General features: G+C 40.9%; 2 protein-coding genes and 1 long non-coding RNA gene across 4 annotated transcripts; 2 read left to right on the top strand and 1 right to left on the bottom strand.

Annotated features, from left to right (window-relative positions):
• Nucleotides 1-4,625: 4,625 nt before the first annotated feature.
• On the bottom strand, nt 4,626-17,192 carry LOC102229037 (phosphatidylinositol glycan anchor biosynthesis class U protein). Its single transcript, XM_023353560.1, has 12 exons — nt 16,795-17,192; nt 9,558-9,622; nt 9,237-9,296; nt 9,093-9,155; nt 8,735-8,844; nt 8,360-8,460; nt 8,007-8,104; nt 7,506-7,660; nt 6,681-6,824; nt 6,484-6,608; nt 5,278-5,420; nt 4,626-5,106 (listed from the first exon to the last, which is right to left on the bottom strand). The coding sequence occupies exons 1-12, from the start codon at nt 16,922-16,924 to the stop codon at nt 4,993-4,995; spliced, it is 1,308 nt and encodes a 435-aa protein (XP_023209328.1). The 5' UTR covers nt 16,925-17,192; the 3' UTR covers nt 4,626-4,992.
• Nucleotides 5,364-7,373, top strand: LOC111612357. Of its 2 annotated transcripts, XR_002754586.1 has the most exons (4): nt 5,364-5,439; nt 6,128-6,185; nt 6,494-6,630; nt 6,698-7,373. It is a non-coding gene; the product is annotated as an uncharacterized LOC111612357 (long non-coding RNA). The 2 variants fall into 2 exon arrangements; XR_002754585.1 differs by having other exon boundaries at nt 5,427-6,185.
• Nucleotides 17,193-17,870: 678 nt separating the features above from the next.
• LOC102229299 (proteasome inhibitor PI31 subunit-like) lies at nt 17,871-19,450 on the top strand. Its single transcript, XM_023324505.1, has 4 exons — nt 17,871-17,999; nt 18,220-18,372; nt 18,983-19,065; nt 19,249-19,450. The coding sequence occupies exons 1-4, from the start codon at nt 17,871-17,873 to the stop codon at nt 19,448-19,450; spliced, it is 567 nt and encodes a 188-aa protein (XP_023180273.1).
• The last annotated feature ends 432 nt before the right edge of the window (nt 19,451-19,882 follow it).

Below are 19,882 nucleotides of genomic sequence, written 5' to 3' on the forward strand. Positions count from 1 at the left end.
ACTGAGGCCTCCATATGTGGGTTTTGCACAACCGCTGGGCCACCACAACTCTCCCCTTTGTGTATCATTTTAATATGTCATTAAAGTCTTTTGTAAACTTACATTTTGTCCAAATTCTGTCCTACATTTAAAGTAACTCAAAGGAAAATACATAAGTCAAGAGTTTGATGATTTATCCAAATTAAATCAAACTGTCTGGTTACCTCCTCCACAGCTCTATTGCTGTAAAAACAAAAACACTGAATATTAATGAATCGTTCCAAACTTTATTCATAATTAGACAAAATGATGGCATTAAAAAGTGGCAGCAGGATAGAGTGAAAAAACCTTATTGTTGTTTTTCATACATTTAACAATATTTGAAACATTTCTCAACATGAAGATGTGATTGTTCTAAATATTAAACGTTTATTGCCTTCAGCCACAATGTCACAAAAGACAGTTTATAAAAAAGCTGAATTACATCAAAACTCAAAAACCTTTCTACTAAAGTTTACTGTTTAAATGAGCATCGCTGTAATTAAACTACATTGTTTTAAATACACGTAGGAAACATTTTGACAATATGAATAAAATGTTTAATTTTTTATTAAATAAACTCCATAAAATTAGATAAAACTGTTTAATTGGACTTAGGTTTAACTAGGTTATTCTTTGATCTGTTGTAATTAAAAGTTTATTTGCGAAACAAGTTTGCACAGAAACATACTGTACATGTTGTATAAATAGTAAATGACTGAGGCTGATCTGGACTCTCATTGGTTGAACCACCTGCTGCTCATAATGAGCAACAGCCAATCAGAGCCTCGATAATCCGGGGATTTCCAGAGCAGATTATTGCTTCCCTGGATCTGAGGAAGTAAACGACCTGCTCAGTGTTCAGCTACCTGTAACTAAATCACATTTAGGAGTTTTTTTTATTCTTGTTAGTTTAAAATTACTAATGATTCAGTTCAATTGTATTTGGCTAATTCTTTATAAGATGTTGAATGTTTACAAACGTGGGGAGGTTTAAGGAGACATGAGTATTATTAATGCAGCTGTTAATTCTTTACCTAAGTTGTCTGATATTATTTATACTTATTAGTTTGAACCGTTTCTAAAATGATGGAAGATTAATGGGTACATTGCACAGATCTTGTAATGAATGTCCTAATTAGTAAACTTTATTTATTTGTGTATTTTATAGAGACCGTGCACAAAGGAAATGTAATTAGAACAAAACGTATTAAACTACAAAAGACAAGCGACGCCTGATCTGTGGCTGGACGGCTGCAGCTTCAGCTCATCCAACGTGGATCTGCAGGTCGGCTGCTGTCAACACTTCGGCACAGAGCTGCACAAACAATGGAAAAGAAGAAAACACAGAGATGAGTTTCCAATGAAATGAGTATAAAGCATTCCTAATCTAAGCCAGTTGCCGTGGAAAAGAAGACCGGGAGAACATTACCTGAGACCTAAACCTCCCTCTACCCAGCATGCATCTGGCCTTTCCTCTGAACCAGCTGCTTCATCACGCCAACTCCCAGGATCCGTGACCTCTGACCTCCACATCCCAGTTGCGAGTCCCTGAATCAAAGTCTCTGTAGTTCTGGTCAAACCTCTCTGGGTCTTCAGGGAGTTTCTGCCCTGACCCAAAGGTCACAGAGGTCACAGAGGTCAGATACTCAGAAGGAGACCGTCCTCTTCATCTTCGTCCAGATGTTTGGGAACTCCTGGGCCGGTGTGGCGTGGTCAGTAGGGGGCGCTGCACGATTCCCAGCTTTATGATCTGTTGTGTAAAAATTAGACTTGAGGAGCTCTGAGCCCGTCCTCCGTGGTTCTGATGATTCCTGATAAAATCTGTTCCCAGATTAACTGTTTATACAGATTAACTGATTACTTCAGATTAACTGTTTATTACAGATTAACTGTTTATTACAGATTAACTGATTATTTCAGATTAACTGGTTATTACAGATTAACTGATTATTTCAGATTAACTGTTTATTACAGATTAACTGGTTATTACAGATTAACTGGTTATTTCAGATTAACTGTTTATTACAGATTAACTGGTTATTACAGATTAACTGATTATTTCAGATTAACTGATTATTACAGATTAACTGGTTATTACAGATTAACTGATTATTTCAGATTAACTGATTATTACAGATTAACTGGTTATTACAGATTAACTGGTTATTACAGATTAACTGGGTATTGCCAACATTTCCACCTGTCAGGCGGAAACCAGTAGGGAAAATCTCACCATCCTGTTCCAGAGAAAGGTGCTTAAAACCCAGAAACTGGAGAGAAACGGTGAAACCTTCAGAGGTGAGTTACGTCTAGAACGGCTGGAAGGAAGCAGTTTCTCTGTGGATCAGGTCAGGAGTGTCCAGATCAAACTGGGCAGCTCCCCTTCGCCCCAGTCCAGCTGAACTTTGACCTTCTGGAGCTTTTGAACTGGGAAGACTTTACATGGGAGACACTACACAATACTTTCCATCAAGCAGATTCAGTTCCCAGATGTGGTTCTGTGTTTTTTTTTACCTGAAAAGTGTGGCATACATTTGTACAAATTGTGAAGAAGTGTTGAAGCCAACATCCTAACATTATGGACCCAGAGGATTTTTTTCTTATTGCTTCACCTGAATTTGGAAACACTCTGGTGTGTTTCGTACTCAGTCACAACAAACGTCAGTTTACAAAAACACAAAAGTGAAATTTAAATATCCTCAGTGAAAACCTGGTTATTTCTTATTATTTGATGCTGAAAAACAGATGAAAATCAATCTGTTAACTTGGTGTTGATGTTTGAACATCATTAAACGGACAAATAAGAAGCAGTGAAAACCCAGCCTTAAAGAACAGCTAGGAACTGATGTTAAATATTAACAAATGGATGTTTACAGATTCCAAAGAATCCAGAGATGTGCAAATGAAACATTTCTCTCCCGGATGATATTTATCAGAATTAATTTAAAGCTCAGGTCAGAATCAATATTTTATTTTATTATAAAAACAATTTTTTTCATTCAGATTCGATTTCTGGATGCAGAAACTGGAAACGGATCTGAATCACCATTCATCAATATTTAGTTTTTAGATCCGTCTTTTAGTGTCTCACAACTAAAACATTCAGTTCAAGTACAAAGAAAAATGTTTTTCTTAATTAGTGCAATAATAAAATAAATGTTTATGGAGAAACTGAAATCTGTTTCAGCAGAAAAACCAGCAACAGCAAAACCTCAGGTTTTAATTACGCCGTAAAATGATTTTAAATGTTTTAATAAACTAAATATTAGAACAAACTGCAGGAATAAAATAAGCTTTTTGTAAAGTTTCAGTGCAGCAAATAAAAATAAGATTTTTTCCTTTATAAAAACCTCAGAATGACTTTCAGTCCAGAAAAACTAAACATTTCAATAAAAATCAGATTAAATTCAGATGAAAATATAAAAACCAAACTGTTGCATTTTTGCATCAACATGAAGATGTGAAGAAAATATTTCCTAAAAGTTGTTTCAGTAAAATTAAATCAACCTTTACATTTTTAAACAAAATACTGATTGGTGAAAATGATTCAAACTGAGACAGAATAATAACCGTGACAAATCATTTCCTGTTGGCGAACATGAAAAACTTTCTACCAGCTGAACTAAACGGTGAAACAGAATCAGCAGTTTGAGAGAAAACAAATATTTCTGGTGGAAAATATTTAGTTTTTTTTTTCTTTTCTGGAGGAAAATCAGAAGTTTAAAGCAAAATGTTCAGATCAGTTTGTTACATAAAAACTTTTGGCTGCATGGAGCAAAAAACCATTTTAATTAATACCAACATATCCTCCAAACTCTGGTCTTCATGCTAAGCTAAGCTAAGCTAACCTAACAACAGTCTGGATAGGAATTTACAGATTAGCATTTCATATTTATGTATTTATGAAAGACAAAACAATAAGAGGGAATTCATAATTAGGCTTGTCATGCATATAAAGGGTTAAATGTTTAAATGCTAAGAACTGGTTATAAGTTCATTAAAACTTTATGGAGAATTTCAGCCATTAATAAAAAAAACCAGAAGAAACTTGACAGCATAAAGTTCCTGATCAAAATGTTCAAGATTTAGAAGAAAAATAACGTTTAAATGTTTTGAAATTTAAACTTTTTAAATGTCAAATTAAAGCAGCAAAGTGTCACAGAAACATTCAACATTTGAGCCTTTAATGTGTGAAACCAAACCTGCAAATATCTGAGAAAACCTGAAATAAAAAATACCAAAAACTTCTGAGCAACAGATAAAAAACTTGTTTTAAATAAATAATCGTTTCACCTGCAGATTATCTGACTAATAAGACATTTTTCCATGTTATAAGTTTAATAATCTGCAGTGGAAACAGAAAGTTTAATGCAAATCAAATAATTATTTAATTAAAAAATGCTCCTACATTTTGCTGAAAAGTTACTTTAATTTAGCTTCGTATTATTTTAAGTGTTATATAATATTTTTTATAAGAAAGGGAAAAAAATACACAAATAAATTTTGTGTTTTGGCAGCTTGGACAATTTTATCTTGATCCATAATCTGCAAAACAAAAAATGAAGTTTTGTTGTTTCCATCCCAGAAAAGATCCAATCAATAACTGAAACCTTTAGAACTTTATATAATCCTGGCATTCTGCTCACAACACAAAGAAATTAAAAGTCATCAAGCAAAATAGACAAAACCAAGTGATGCTGAGCCATTTCTCTGGACATTCACACGTTTCCTACATTTTATGTTTAAACAGAAAAAGTTCTGAATAAAATATTCTCAGATGAAACTTTCCCTCCTGAACAGTTCAGAGTTTGTTCATCGGAAACGGCAGCGAGTCGCTCCGAGTTCTGCACCATCAGCGTTTTTATTCCTCCTCATTCCAGTCTGAGGAGGTTTGATCAGATTTGATCAGGTTCGATCAGGTTCGATCAGGTTCGATCAGCTCGTTGCTCTGCAGCAGCCGCAGGGTGCGCTTCATTTCAGCACCAGCGTCGCCTCCGAGCCGTCCTTCTTCTTCAGGTAGAGCCCGGCCGTCAGGTGGTGCTCCCTCCTCAGGAAGGCGTAGAAATAATCCGACACCAGCAGGATCTGGATCGGAAGCAAAAACACATTTTCAGCAGAAACTAACAGAAAGTTTTATTTTTTTTATCGTCATATAACTAGCAGGTTGTTTCCTGGGTTTCCAGAGATCCGCCTGAGGGTCGGGTGCAGCGACACGGTGATTTTGGCCTGTTTCCGGTTCCGCCCTCGCTGCTTTACCTGCGCCACGTTGAAGAGCAGCGTGATGGCGTAGTAGAAGTTGGAGTTGGCGCTTCCGGCGTAGATCCAGAGATGCCACAGAACCGGGAAGAGAGCAGAGCAGGCGAGCAGAACGCAGGAAACCAGGAAGATGTTCCTGAGGACTGGACAGGCAGGCAGGAGGTTCAGTAGGACCAATAAATCAATAAACCACCGATAAATTATTGATAAACCACCAATAAATTATTGATAAACCACCATTAAATTATAGATAAACCACCAATAAATCAATAAGCCACCAATACATTATTGATAAACCACCAATAAATTATTGATAAACCACCAATAAATCAATAAACCACCAATAAATTATTGATGAACTACCGATAAATTATTGATAAACCACCAATAAATTATTGATAATCCACCAATAAATCAATAAGCCACCAATAAATAAATTATTGATGAACCACCAATAAATCAATAAACCACCAATAGATTATTGATGAACCAACAATAAATTATTGATAAACCACCAATAAATCAATAAACCACCAATAGATTATTGATGAACCAACAATAAATTATTGATAAACCACCAATAAATCAATAGCCCACCAATAAATCAATAAACCACCAATAAACTATTGATAAACCACCAATAAATCAATTAACCACCAATAAGTTATTGATAAACCGCCGTTAAATCAATAAACTACCAATAAATTATTGATAAACCACCAATAAATCAATAAACCACTAGTGAGGTCTACACATGGAAGGAATCTCCACTAATGTTATTGATTTTAGTGATTGATTATTCTGACGCTTAACTGATTAATCAAATAAAACCAATTGATACATTCTACAGATTCTTCATTGATCCACTCCATCCTGAACGACATTTAAAGGGACGGAACCGTTTCCAAGTATGTTGGGTCGCCATGTTACCTTCAGTTGTTATCAAAGTGTTATTTATATCAAATATGACTTAAAAGAAATATGACTTCCTTTAAATCCCTGGATGTTTGTTGGTTCCTTTTACTAGTAAATTCAATCAAAAGCAAAAGTTTGTGCTGCATCTTAAATTATAACAGATTTTAACTCTCTTATCTTATTTTAAAGGGAAATTCCCCCACTGTTGTTTTTAATGCTTTTGTGCATCAGCTGGCCGACCCGCTGACCCCGTTGACCCCGACCTGACCCAGGTGTGCAGTAAACACTCACATCTGTGCAGGTGGCTCCAGACGGGGAGGAAGGCCAGGTAAAGCGCCGTGTCGCCAACGGTGGGGTAAGACTTAAAGATGGAGATCACCGCCAGCTGCATGAACATCAGGAACACCGGCTGGTCCCTGCAGGCCGACGCACACAGAGGTTAGGGGGCGCAGGGAAAGGTCAGAGGTTAATGAGACGGGAGGACTGACTTCAGTTTGATGCACAGAGGGACGGTGTAGAAGAAGACGTTGATCTGGAAGACGCAGAGGAAGAAGAGGCGGAAATGCTCAAACATCTCGGCGAAGAAATACCAGAAGAGGCCGATGTTGGGCGTCAGGTCAGGAACCGAGAGGCTGGAAAAAAAAAAACAGAAACATGGAGCTGGACCAGAGGACATGTACCACAGCGCCCTCTGGTGGAGACACGGAGAACTGTGTTTCTATCCACAGCAATCTGGAAGGGCTGAGATGAACTTCATGCCAAACTCAGCCATCAGAGGGCGCTGCACTGTAACTCTGCTCTTATTTAAATAAAAAAACTCCACCTAAAGTCAAGATACAATTAAACAAAACATTTTAATTTGTTTGCATATTATCCTCGGAGCCAGAAAACCTTCATGGTGACGTTAAATTTATCTTCTCCTGAGAAAACGTGTTCTCTGTTATGGAGCCTGTGTACAGAAGCTTTTGACAATTCTTCTAGAAGAACATCTGTGAGGTCAGACTCTGATGCTGGATGAGACGGCTTGGCTACAGAACCTGCTCTGATTCATCCCAGACGTGTCGAGGTCGGGATCTGTGGTTCTACTGGAACATCGACATCAGAGCTGGGAGCAACAAATGCCTTGTTCAAGTATTAAGAGCTCCCACCACAGGAAGGAGATCAAGCTAAAAAAAAAAAAACAGTATAATTTTTTCCCCCACCAAACTTTACACCTGACATTCTGCAGTCAGGGAAATGTGGTTCTCCTGAGAACTCGTTTATTGGACTGGTTCTGATGGTCCAGAAATCTCCAGTTTCTTTTTCTGACTCACATGAAGCCGTAGACGGAGGGCAGGAAGTCCCAGGAGCCGAGCAGGAAGAAGGACAGGCAGACGATGACGAACAAACTGCCCAGGTACATGAACAGGTACTGGACCAGGAACCACCAGAAGGCGGCGCGCCGCGGGTTCACCGGGACGTACTGGTGCTGAGGAGGGACACAGGCAGGCGGAGAGGGCAAAACATGTCAGTGAAAACAGGTAGTACTCATCAGAAACAGGAAGTATGCTTTAGAAACAGGAAGTACGCTTTAGAAACAGGAAGTACGCTTTAGAAACAGGAAGTACGCTTTAGAAACAGAAAGTACGCTTTAGAAACAGGAAGTACACTTTAGAAACAGAAAGTACGCTTTAGAAACAGGAAGTACGCTTTAGAAACAGGAAGTACGCTTTAGAAACAGGAAGTACGCTTTAGAAACAGAAAGTATGCTTTAGAAACAGAAAGTACGCTTTAGAAACAGAAAGTACGCATCCAAAACCAATCAAAGCTCGTACCTGCATCAGGTACAGCATGGCCGGGGCGCACAGAGTCAGAGGGTAGATGGACTGGTAGGTGGCCAAGCAGAGGAAAATGGCGCTCAGCAGAACGTTTCCTGAAAAACAGAAATAAAATCAATAAAACCAGAAAATATGAAGATTAAACCACAAATTTCAAACGATAATGAGAGGAAATAAATCAACAAAACTGGAAGAGAAATGCTGTGACAAAAACAAGTTATGCTAATGCTAACTGTCGCAATAAATATGAATAAATTAGTAAAAGGTTTTGTGTGTGGCACTTGAGTAAGTCATGGAAAGTATTTCTTTCAGCATCACTTTAGAAAGGAGAGCCTGGCTGTGTGGTCGACCTTTTATGGTTGTGAGGATGAACAGGGAGAGGACGGCGTTGTTCAGGCCGCACGTCGACTTGGCAACGCAGGACAAGATGGTGAACGGGTTCAGCAGGTAACTGCCAGAAAACAAGAAAAAAATAACTAAAACTGGGCTTCAATTATGACTCGTTTTCAGTTTAAACACTAAAAAACTAAAACCATGAACAAACATTGAGTTAAATAATAAACAGCGTTATTTCAGGTGAGCTTTGATGAATATCTTAATTTCTCTCCATCCTGCGTTGCGCTGCTGATTTTTTGCGTATTCATCGTTAACACACGAGGTCGCTGCGTCCTTCCTGATGCTCTCTGAGCAGGAGAGCGCCCTCTACAGGCGCTGCAGGAACTTACAACATGGCTACTTTCAGGGGGATGTAGAACATCTCAGTGGGGCTCCTGATGAGCTCCAGGCAGTCTGCGGGGTAACGCTCCGCCTCCACGGAAAACTTCTGCTTCCTGAACTGAAAAGCAACAAAAACCAAACGTTTTATCACCGCTACACAACGGAAAGTTCACCTTTAAGATATAATATTGGATATACTGAATGAGCAAAAGTTTTGACACAAGAGGTTTTTAACACACTTCTCTTTGACATAGTTATAACATAAAACTAAAACAAGATTCTAATGACACATACGGAGCTTAGTAAAGAATACATTTTAAATTAAAAATTCACAAAATGTATCTTTCTTTACAGATTGATTCTCACCACTTGCTTGTTAAAGTCCTTCACGGCCATGTAAAGAGCCACCGCTGTGATCACGTCCGCCAGCTAACGGGGAAACAGAAACCCACAACAATAAAAGAACTAAAACCAGAGTTTCTCCACTCTGCAGTCATTTATTCCTCCTACCATGAACGTGATTTCTGCATAATCCACCAGAAAGTGAAAGAGGTAAATGATGAGGGGAGTCTGCAGGAAAGAAAAAGATCAAGCATGGCATGTCAGGTGGAATAAATGCTTAATGATAAAATTCATCTCAGCTGGAATATAAAACAAGGAAACTCTGTTTTCTCTGTAAGGAACATCTCAAATACTGAAGCGCTTTATGTTTGAAAACTGAGGCAAAAACAGTACAAAATCAAACATATTCACATTAATATCCAAATCTACATGTACTTTAAAATGGTTTTTAACCAACATGTGCATCAAGAGCCAGATTTGACGTCTTACCTCGTGGAAAACATCGCCGGAATACGGAGAAACTCCCAGATCAAGCAGCGCTAAACCTTCGATAACTGACCAGAAACAGAAACAAAGTGGCTCTGAACGACTATGATTCAATATGTTTAAAATAAAATAAATCTAACACACTGGGATGAGCTGGATGCAGATAGAAACCAAATATTTCTGTATTTTTAATTCAAAATGATCACAACAAACTACAGACAGACAGAATGCTAAAAGAAAATCCTGTTTAAAGTACTTTTAAAATCTGACAACTAAACCATTTCAGTGGAGACACTTTAGAAAATAAGTTTCAATTAAGACTTGAGGCCAGAAACTGAGCAGATCCCATTTCTGATTTGATGGAAGTTAACACATTTACATTTCAAACATAAGAATATGTCGCAGATATGGTTTTGTCTTAGTTTATGGAGATTTCCAAAAATCTCCATAAACTTAAAGTTTGGCATATGATGCATCTAATGCAAACATGGGATGTCACTCATAACATTTGTTACAACAACCACATTTAATTTCCCTTTGGGATCCATAAAGTCTGTAAGATGATTTATTTTTTCCTTTTGAATTAATGTGGTTATATACAAGGTCAGTTACTACAGTTGGTCCATAGTTAAGGAATTGTGCTGTGCATTTAAAAGGAGCCGTTTCTTTCTTCTTCGTTGGTTTTTTGTTTAGGTGTGCCCGGGACGGTTCTGTGCTGTTAAAATGGAGGTTCAATAAAAGTCTGGACAGCTGCGCTATTCCCTCTCAGTGTTCTGCTCTTTCTCCACCCACGACCTCTTATTCTACGATAACACCGATTCAGTTCACATCGTAGTGTTACACTGGTGGCAGCGGGTTTGTGGACGTTTACAGCGGTGAGCACATGCTACACATGCTAACCATCGATAGCTCATTCTGTACGTGCTGAGCGGCGTATATAGCGGCTGTTGAAGACGGACTTTTTTTTCTTTTTGCCCCTACCTCCACCCTCCCTGTCAACCGCCGGTAACAAAGACGAATACCCAGCTATGGCAAGTAATTTTTGGGATCATTTACCATTTCATTCTGCTGGTAGTAGTGCCAGGCCTCACTACAGCCACATTTTCATGGGGGACATGGGATTTTTCAAAATGGTGCAGACGTTTTGAAGTGACGGTTGCTGCTGATCCTGATACCACTGAGGATAGTTTGGTGAAACTGCTACCTACATGGTTAGCGGGTGCTGCTTTCAGTTACTGGGATAGTCTATCTGATGCAGTAAAAGCGGATTATTCAGCCACCAAGGATAAGCTGAAGAACGTTTTTGGACAAACTGCTTATTTGTCGACTTTCCAAAGCTACATTAATGCACCCAGTCGCCTTCCTGGTGAAGCCCTTCCTGTGTTTGCTGCTGAGATTTGCCGTTTAGTCGAAGAAGTTTTCCCGACTTATGGTGATAATGCTAAACAGGGAGAAAAATTTCGACGCTTTATTGCTGGACTTGACCCTTACCTCCAGCTGCAATGTCATGAGCAGGGTGTTGACACACTGGAGACTGCTCTACAGTTTGCTATGCAGATTGAAACTGCTCACCAAGCTAGTAAAGTGTTCACTACCACACCTCCTTTACAGTCTTTGTCTACACCACCAGTTTACCCTGCTGTCTCATCTGGGTGGTCTACTCAGGTTCCTTCACCCACTCCTTTAGGAGTCCACTCAGCTACTGCAGATGATTTAAAGACAATGGCAAAGACTATTGAAACACTGTCGGACAGAGTTCAACAGCTGCAGCTGGCAGTAGACTGCCAGCGTGAGGATGCACATCGCCAGGACAGGCGGGACTATGGATTTCGTCATTGGAGCGCCACTCCAGGTGGACGCCGGGGTGACCGATATTCATCAGATGGATACTATGAGTCTTCTCCACGACACAGAGACTCATCAAATGACCGAAACACACCTCACCACAGTTCCAGTTCCTTTGCAAAGGATGAACACAACCAACGGGATTTACGTACCCGATCTGGATCATCTGAACGCTACACACAGGGCTACAGCTCTTCAACCAGAGGCTATGCTAGTCGTGGCCGCTCTCCTAACCGCTATGAAAGTGGCCGCCGTAGTCACTCTCCCAGCCCGGGGCGAGTACATTTCCAATCTCCTTCACATTCAAACCAGGATCAGGTAAACTATGAGTAGCTGACAATGAGGGCAGATTGCCAGCTACTGACTTCTCCCTAGTCCAGACAGACAATGACACCTACCGGGACACAGCTACTAGTGACGTTACAGGTTTGGCTGATGTAGAGAAGAGGTATGCGTCAGTTGTTCTTGAAGACACTGTAGTACATGCTTTTCTTGACACTGGGGTGGACGTTTCAGTCATTAGTGAGGACTTTAGAATGGCTACACCTGCTCTTTACAGGAAACCCATTGTAAAACAGTTTATTCCTCTCACTGGTGTCACAGGTGATCCCCTTGACTCTGTAGGCTCCATTTATGTGAACCTAAATATTGCAGATAAGCTCATGACACACACACTTCAAGTTGTCAGAAACTGTACAAAGCCAGTCATTTTAGGTTGGGATTTCATGGTGGCAAATGGCATTACGGTTGACACTCGAAACATGACATGCAATGTAGCAGGTACAGCTGTGCCACTAGTTAGTCCACATCTGTATGATTCCTTTATTTAATCAGATAAACCCCGTTGAGATCTAGATCTCATTTTCAAGAGGGACCTGAAACAAACTTCACTCCCCATCGGGGAATCGAACCCCGGTCTCCCACGTATGTTCCCTGTTTGACTGCTGTGTCGGTGTCATCCACCGTTAGCATTCCTGCTATGTCTGAGAGGGTTATCACTGCTACTCTGGACGCACCCCAAAAAGGGTTTTTACATGATGGCTACATTGGTGTGTTTGAACCACATTATACCGACCAGTCTTCTGCTGGTATTGCATGGACTGTGGCCAGGGTAGAACGAGGTTCCATTTCTGTTAAAGTAGCTAATGTTTCACATAGTGATGTCATGTTACATGGTGGTACACAGGTGGGGCACTTTCATGCAGTCTTAGCAGAGGGCCAGAGCGAATTCACCATTATGGGCAGTTCTATCTGTAACATTAATACTCAGAGACCTGACAGTCCCAGAGTAATCCCTCTTGCCGATAGTACCGACTCAGATCTGATGCCTTTGCAGAAAAAACAACTGACAGAGACTTTGGCTTCTTTTGCAGATGTTTTTAGTCAACACCCACATGACTTTGGCAGAACTGACATAGTGACACACAAAATCGCTACAAACTCTGACACCCCAATCTCACAAAGAGCCTACCGCACCTCTCCAGCTATGAAGGCAGAAATTTGCCACCAAGTTGAAACTCTTAAGTCACATGATTTGATAGAGGACAGTTCAAGCCCCTGGGCCAGCCCAGTAGTTATGGTGAAAAAGAAGGATGGCTCTTACAGGTTTTGTGTAGATTTTCGTTAACTGAACTCTGTCACCATTACTGATGCTCACCCTTTACCGAGAGTTGATGACAGTCTAGACGCGCTTTCTGGTTCTCTGTACTTTTCTACCGTGGACATGTCTAGCGGGTACTGGCAAGTACAAATGGATCCAGCAGACAGACAAAAGACTGCGTTTACGACAGGTGACGGTTTGTACCAATTTAAGGTCATGCCAATGGGGCTAAAGAACTCGCCTCCAACCTTCCAAAGGCTCATGGAGCTTGTTCTGAGAGGACTTCGCTGGACAACCTGTGTCATTTATTTGGATGACATCATTTGCATGGGGAAAACCTTTGAAGATCACCTAGGCAATCTCACAGACATTCTCACTTGTTTTTGACAAGCAGGGTTAAAATTAAACCCTAAGAAATGTGACTTTTGCAAACTGCTGTAAAGTATATGGGGCACATTCTGTCTCGGGAGGGACTGGCGTTGGACCCAGTAAACACTGAACGCATCAGAAACTGGCCTGTTCCACGCTCACCGACGGAGGTACGTGCCTTCTTGGGACTGTGTTCATATTACAGACGATTTGTACATAAATATGCCTTTATTGCTCAGCCTCTGCATAGGCTTACCCAAAAACAAGTAGTGTTTGAATGGACAGATGACTGTTCTGCCGCTTTTCAAGCACTTAAGGTGCACTGACTTCACCTCCAATAATGGCATTTCCCAACTTTGATCAACCCTTCATTTTGAGTACAGACGCATCTAATTTTGCAGTTGGTGCTGTACTGTCTCAGACACAACAGGGGCAAGAAAGGGTTGTATCTTTTGCAAGTCATGTACTTTCAAAAACAGAGAGAAAGTGGTCTACATATGACAAAGAACTGTATGCTATTGTGTGGTCAATTTGACACTTTAAACATTATCTGAGTTGCAATCCTTTTAAAATCATCACTGATCATCGTCCTTTGCTCAGCTTAAGGAAGATGGATGTCACGAACGACCCTACCGGACGCAGGGGTCGTTGGGCATTGGAGTTGGACCCATATTAATGGACAATCACCCACAGAGATAGCAAGAAACGTACAAATGCTGATGCCATGTCACGGATACCATTGGGGCAGGACTCAACTGAGGTGACAGTTTCTGCACTGCCTGATGGTCACTCTTCTATTGATACAGAAAAATCTGTGTCACTGGCTGAGTTGCCATGCTCCAGCCCTGAACATTCAGAGATAACCAATGTTGTACCACAAGTGTGTTGTATGAACAATGATGGGACACAGGTGAAACTGGGGTTTGCCACATTACAGCAGACATTATCCAATCATAACATGGACATTGTATCTGCACAACTCTCTGATCCTGTTTTCTTTGAAGTGTATACCTGGGTAAAAAACAAGAAACGTCCCTACCTCAGACAGGTAAAAGGTAGAGTTCAGAGAAAACTGTGGTGGCAGTTTCCTAAGTTATTACTATGTAACGACTTGCTTTGTCGCAAAGGTCAGAGTGCACCAGGGAAACCAGAGGGTTATCAAGTGTTAATTCATCTGCACTTGTTACAGAAACAATGCATTTTCTTCATGGTAATCCTTGTTCTGGTCATTACAGTGCTGAGCGTACATTTAAGAAAGCATTGACAGTGTGTTATTGGCCAGGAATGAGATCTGACATTGAAAACTTCTATAATCTGTGTAAGACATGTGAAGCTTTTAGAAAAGCTGTGCCAAAGCAGAGAGCGCCTTTGAATCTATTCAGACTGACAGACCATTCCAGTTAGTGTGTACTGACATTACTGAACTTCTGGTTACCACTCTTGGTAATAGATATGTGCTTGTGGTACAGGATCATTTTACCAAATATGTAAACGCATATGCTATGTCTGACCAAAAGGCTACCACAATGGCACAGTTACTCTGTGAACGATATATTCCTGAACATGGTGTTCCTGAGGAACTGTTGTCAGATCAGGGACGACAATATGAGTCTGAAGTTATTCACACCATTTCTCAGAGACTGCAGATGACAAAGAAAAGAACCTCCCCATATCACCCAAGAGGGAATGGTGTGGTTGAACGGTTTAATCGGACTCTGAAAGAGCAGTTGGCTCGACTCATTCAGGACTATGGGGGCGAATGGGACCACTACCTCCCTGCTGTGGTACTTTCTTTCAACTCTATTCCTCACTCGAGCACAGGGTACTCACCGTATTTCCTTGCTCATGGTAGAGAACCCCGACTACCTGCTAATGTCCATGTTTCATCACCGAAGGTTTCTGATTGCCCACAGAACTATGGTTCAGAACTGGCTACACGGAGGGATGCTGCTTTTGAGACTGTTCTTCTCCATCGCGAAGAACAAAGACAAAAACGAGAGTACTATTACAACAAAGACACAAGGTTTAGGCCTTATGCTTGTGGTGATCTGGTATGGATAGATGACCCCACCACACAACGACAAAAGCTTTCCCCAAACTGGACTGGACCCTATAAGGTTGTATCTGTGGATGAAAAGGGGCTCCTTTACAAGCTGGTGGATGTGAAATATCCTCAGGCTGTGGCCAAAGTCATTCACTATGATCGTCTAAAACCTTACCGTAGCTCCACTGACACATCTCCAATAGATGTCACTCAATCTGTATTTCCACCAAACAGGGATACACTGCCGAGATATACTGCTTTGTCGGGTTCATTGCCCTGGTCCTTTGGCCAAGCAGCTACACCTCAGGCAGCAGAAAATGCTAGGTCGTTGCTATCTTCGCCAAGGATTCCAACTGGACTCGTCTCCCATCGGCTTGCACAAGCACCCCCCAGCTTGTCACCCACTGGGGGTGCAGTTATTACCAAGTGTGGACGTACCGTTCGGAAACCACGACCACTACTGTTATGAAGAATACTTTGTCTATAGAGTTTTTCATGTTAGAGGTTGAAAAACTGGTTAGTTTAAAAGCAAACGAGAAAAAAAACAAAAACATGTTGACAGTTGTTCTTTATGGGGCATTACTATGAGTTTGTGTCCTTTGTTTGCAACCCCCAGGTGATAAGAGCTACTGATGAGACAGTCTGGACAGATTTTTTTATATATATAACAACTTCATTTGAAATGGGGACATTTCATTTAAAGAGGGGGAAGTATGTAAGATGATTTATTTTTTCCTTTTGAATTAATGTGGTTATATACAAGATCGGTTACTACAGTTGGTCCATAGTTAAGGAATTGTGCTGTGCCTTTAAGAGGAGCCGTTTCTTTCTTCTTCGTTGGTTATTTTTGTTTAGGTGTGCCCGGGACGGGTTCTGTGCTGTTAAAATGGATAAAAGTCTGGACAGCTACGCTATTCCCTCTGTGTTCTGCTCTTACTCCACCCACGACCTCTTATTCTACGATAACACCGATTCAATTCACATCGTAGTGTGACAGTAGTTTTGAATTAAACTGAATGAATCTGGAAAGTAAATATGAGATGAGTTAATTTAAATGTAAGCTGTTGCCAGGTTCGGCTCGGTGCTTCATTATTCTGGTTCTGCTGGTTATTGAATCGCTGACACACAGAAACTCAGATATTTGTTCAAACAAAAAAGAAACATCAATAATCTTTTTTTTAAGCATAAATTAAGTCCCTGCTAATAGATTGTTCCGTGTGAAACCTGGGCTCTAAAAAAGATTTATCTGTATGTGTGCAGGTTTTAGCAGATGAACCGGTTTGACTTCACCGTTTTCATCGGAGCGGCGAGGGAAAGGGCAGGAACGGACGGCGCTGTAACCTGGAAAAGAGGCCGCGGAGCTCCGCTCCAGGCCGGCTTACCTCGCTTCCAGGCGGTGATCGGAGACACCACCTCCACCCTCTCTGCGATCAGCTCCGCTAGGCTGGATCTGTACAGAGCCGCGCGGATTGTGACGGCTACAATCAGAAGCAGAGACAAGGGAGCCACCATCTTCACAAGGAAGCGATCTCCGCCCGACCTGCGAGGGGAATGATGGGAAATGAAGTCCTATATAGGACCGCTGGTTGTGGTAGCGAAGGAGCAAACAGACCGCCACCAAAAATTAAACTTACATTTAAAATCATGTTAATAAAATTGACAGTATTAATAACAATATTGTTAATACTGTCAATGCTAATAATATTGACAGTATTACATTTAAATTAACATTTTATTTTTGTATTTATTTCAGAAACGAATTATTTCTTAAACAAACATAAATATAATTATTTATCTATTTAATAAAAAGGTTTTGTTTAATGTAACCATACAAAAAGACAATATATAAAGTAATACTTTATAACGGAACGATATTTCTTATATTAGTTCTGTTCCGGAAACTATATGTGTTGCATCAAAACAAAACGAACTTTTCCGTAAAGTTAGAAAAAAATAAAGCAGCAACTTTTCCCCCAGAGATTTATCTCTGGAGAAAATAAAAGAAACTAGGGTTGAAAACTGTATCTGCAATACAGCAATGATTGAATATATGGTAAAACTTTCACTACTGGCTTTAGGGTCACTATTTTTGATCCAAATTCACTCAGAGCCTTCCGCTGTATATCGAGCGTCTTACAATAAAAATTTTTTGTTGCACAAATAAACAGCCTCTTTCTCATCCCAGACTTACACAACCATTAACCTCTGTCGAAATATTTTCGAGTTCAAATGCAATTTAACAGCCGTATAAGGTTCAGTAAGTTTCCGAAATAATTTTATTGTATCACTTCTGAAATTAGTTTCTAATGTGACTTACTCGATTTGACAACGTTCTTGTGCTTTTACTTTGAAATTCCCTGACAGGAAGTAGCTGTGGTTGCTATGAGACTTCAGTGAAGACTTTCGTTTTCCTTTCTCCGGTTTAGATGCGGAGCTGGTATCGGCTGTTGGGAGAAAAATGGCTGGTTTAGAGGCGCTGTACACCTGTGTCGCAGATAAAATCGAGTGTCCGCAGGACGCCGTCGTGTGCTTCGTTCACTGGGTAATGATAAAGAATGGCTACCGGTGCATCGGATCTGGATTCGAGGTGAAAGAACAGTTAATCATTTCAGAACAAAATGCCAGACGTGTGTTAGCTTAGCATAAATCAGTCTGTTTTATTCAGACTTCCAGGGGAAAACTTTGGAGTTGTGAAAAATGTCTAGTCATCTTTGGGAGGCTAACGCAACTGCGTGATGATAGACACTCTAATATGGTCATTATTTAGACTGAGTCTCTTCTTTTTCTTTTTCTCTGTTGTATTGTAGCCTAGCAGCCGTGATAAAAAGTCAGAGCTGCTTCCTGCTGACTGGAGCAGCAACAAGGAGCTGTACAGCCTGCGCTACAGAACCAGCGACACAGACACCGTGATGGTGCTGAAGGTCATCGCTGTGGACTCCACGCTCATCTTCAACTTAATGGTAACTCAAAAAACAGGACCGGCTTCTCTCTGCAGTTAAAATGAAAGTAGCTGATGCAGAGGATTGATGCTAATAATCACACAGGGAGCCGGATAAAACAAACAACCACACACATACACATGTTTGCGCAGCTATCTCTGTGGGGACTTTGCATTGACTACCATTCATTTCGACAGCCTAAACTTTACCCTTACCTTTGCCCTAACCCTACCCATTACATACCCAACCCTAACCAAAACTCAATTCACACCTTAGTCCTAAATGTGACCCCTGACCCACAAACAGTGTTTCCCCTTGTGGGGACCAGGCTTCAGTCCCCACAAAGAGCAGTCCCCATAACGTAGTATGTTTCAGGAAAATTGTCCCCACAAGGTATTAGAAACAAACACACACACACACACACATTTAAGGAGAATTTAGACAGGCCAATCAACCTAACATTCATGTTTTTGGATTGTGGGCCGGGAATCGAACCAGGACCTTCAGTGCTACCAACTGCGCCACCGTGCAGCTTGCTCATCAGGATGTTTTACTGCACAATATCGTCTCTTTTGGGTTTAAACATGGGATTGGTGGGCAGAACGTCTGATTAAAAGCTGCTGTTTTGCAGAACTCCGGCACTAACCAGGTTTCATACCTGATGGTGAACATCAGTGACCACGTCAACGCCGATCAGCTGCACACGTTTGACAGGTTGGTTTGTACCAGATTTGTTTGTCTCACCTGAGAACAGAAAAGCTCCTGCATACACACTTAGTGGTTTGAATCATTTCAACATATTAAAATAACACATTCTGCCAACAATAACCAGCCGCACAGATAGTGACGTAAACACGACGTTGTTCCGGTTGGTGACGGAGCCTCTCTGTGCCACAGCGTGTTCAGAGACGCAGACGATTTGTCTGAGAAGGTGAAGTCTCGGCTGCTGCCCCGCCCAGAGAAAGCGCCGGAGAGCAGCAGACAGGAGGAGGGCGAGTCGTCTCAGAGAAGGCAGGAAGAAGACAGTGACCCCCTGCGCCACGGGCCGCAGCCTCACTGGTCAGTAAGCAGCGGCGTCCAGGAAATCGCCTCGCTCTAATAAACTGTGTTTCCCTAACAGCCCTTAGCTAGCCACGTTTTCTGTGATTTTCATGTGTAAATTTGTGGGCGGTTGGCTGGACGACGTTTTCATCTGCAGTGAGAAGCTTAAAGCTGCTGCCAGGAGTCAGACAGAAACACAACGTTAGTTCTTGGCTTGTTTTATTGTCATGCAGCTCTACAGTAACACTAACTCTACAGTTTGTGTTTCCCTCAAGGCGGCATTAAAGTCTTAAAACATCTTAAATTTGACTGAAACGAGCAGAAACTCTGGAGGTTCGACAATCAGCAGCCAGTTAGAAATAAACAGCTGAACCCAGAAGGCCTGAGACGTTTAATCCGACCCAAATGTATCTGTATTTATATCTATATCTATATTCCAGGTTAGCGTTTTGGGAGGAGATGATCGTGGACCCTGTCAGGTTCGGGTTCC

The sequence above is a fragment of the Xiphophorus maculatus genome, chromosome 20 (assembly GCF_002775205.1).
Source record: "Xiphophorus maculatus strain JP 163 A chromosome 20, X_maculatus-5.0-male, whole genome shotgun sequence".
Taxonomy (NCBI): Eukaryota; Metazoa; Chordata; class Actinopteri; order Cyprinodontiformes; family Poeciliidae; genus Xiphophorus; species Xiphophorus maculatus.

What these genes read in the sequence shown, in the direction of transcription:
- LOC102229299 (XM_023324505.1), top strand. Translation starts at nt 17,871, where the DNA reads ATGGCTGGTTTAGAGGCGCTGTACACCTGTGTCGCAGATAAAATCGAG. An exon ending in GCATCGGATCTGGATTCGAG is followed by an intron (nt 18,000 to 18,219) that starts GTGAAAGAACAG and finishes GTTGTATTGTAG; the next exon opens with CCTAGCAGCCGTGATAAAAA. An exon ending in CGCTCATCTTCAACTTAATG is followed by an intron (nt 18,373 to 18,982) that starts GTAACTCAAAAA and finishes GCTGTTTTGCAG; the next exon opens with AACTCCGGCACTAACCAGGT.
- LOC102229037 (XM_023353560.1), bottom strand. Translation starts at nt 16,924, where the DNA reads ATGGTGGCTCCCTTGTCTCTGCTTCTGATTGTAGCCGTCACAATCCGC. An exon ending in CATCCTCACAACCATAAAAG is followed by an intron (nt 8,105 to 8,359) that starts GTCGACCACACA and finishes TCTGTTTTTCAG; the next exon opens with GAAACGTTCTGCTGAGCGCC. An exon ending in CTGGAGCCACCTGCACAGAT is followed by an intron (nt 5,421 to 6,483) that starts GTGAGTGTTTAC and finishes CTGCCTGTCCAG; the next exon opens with TCCTCAGGAACATCTTCCTG.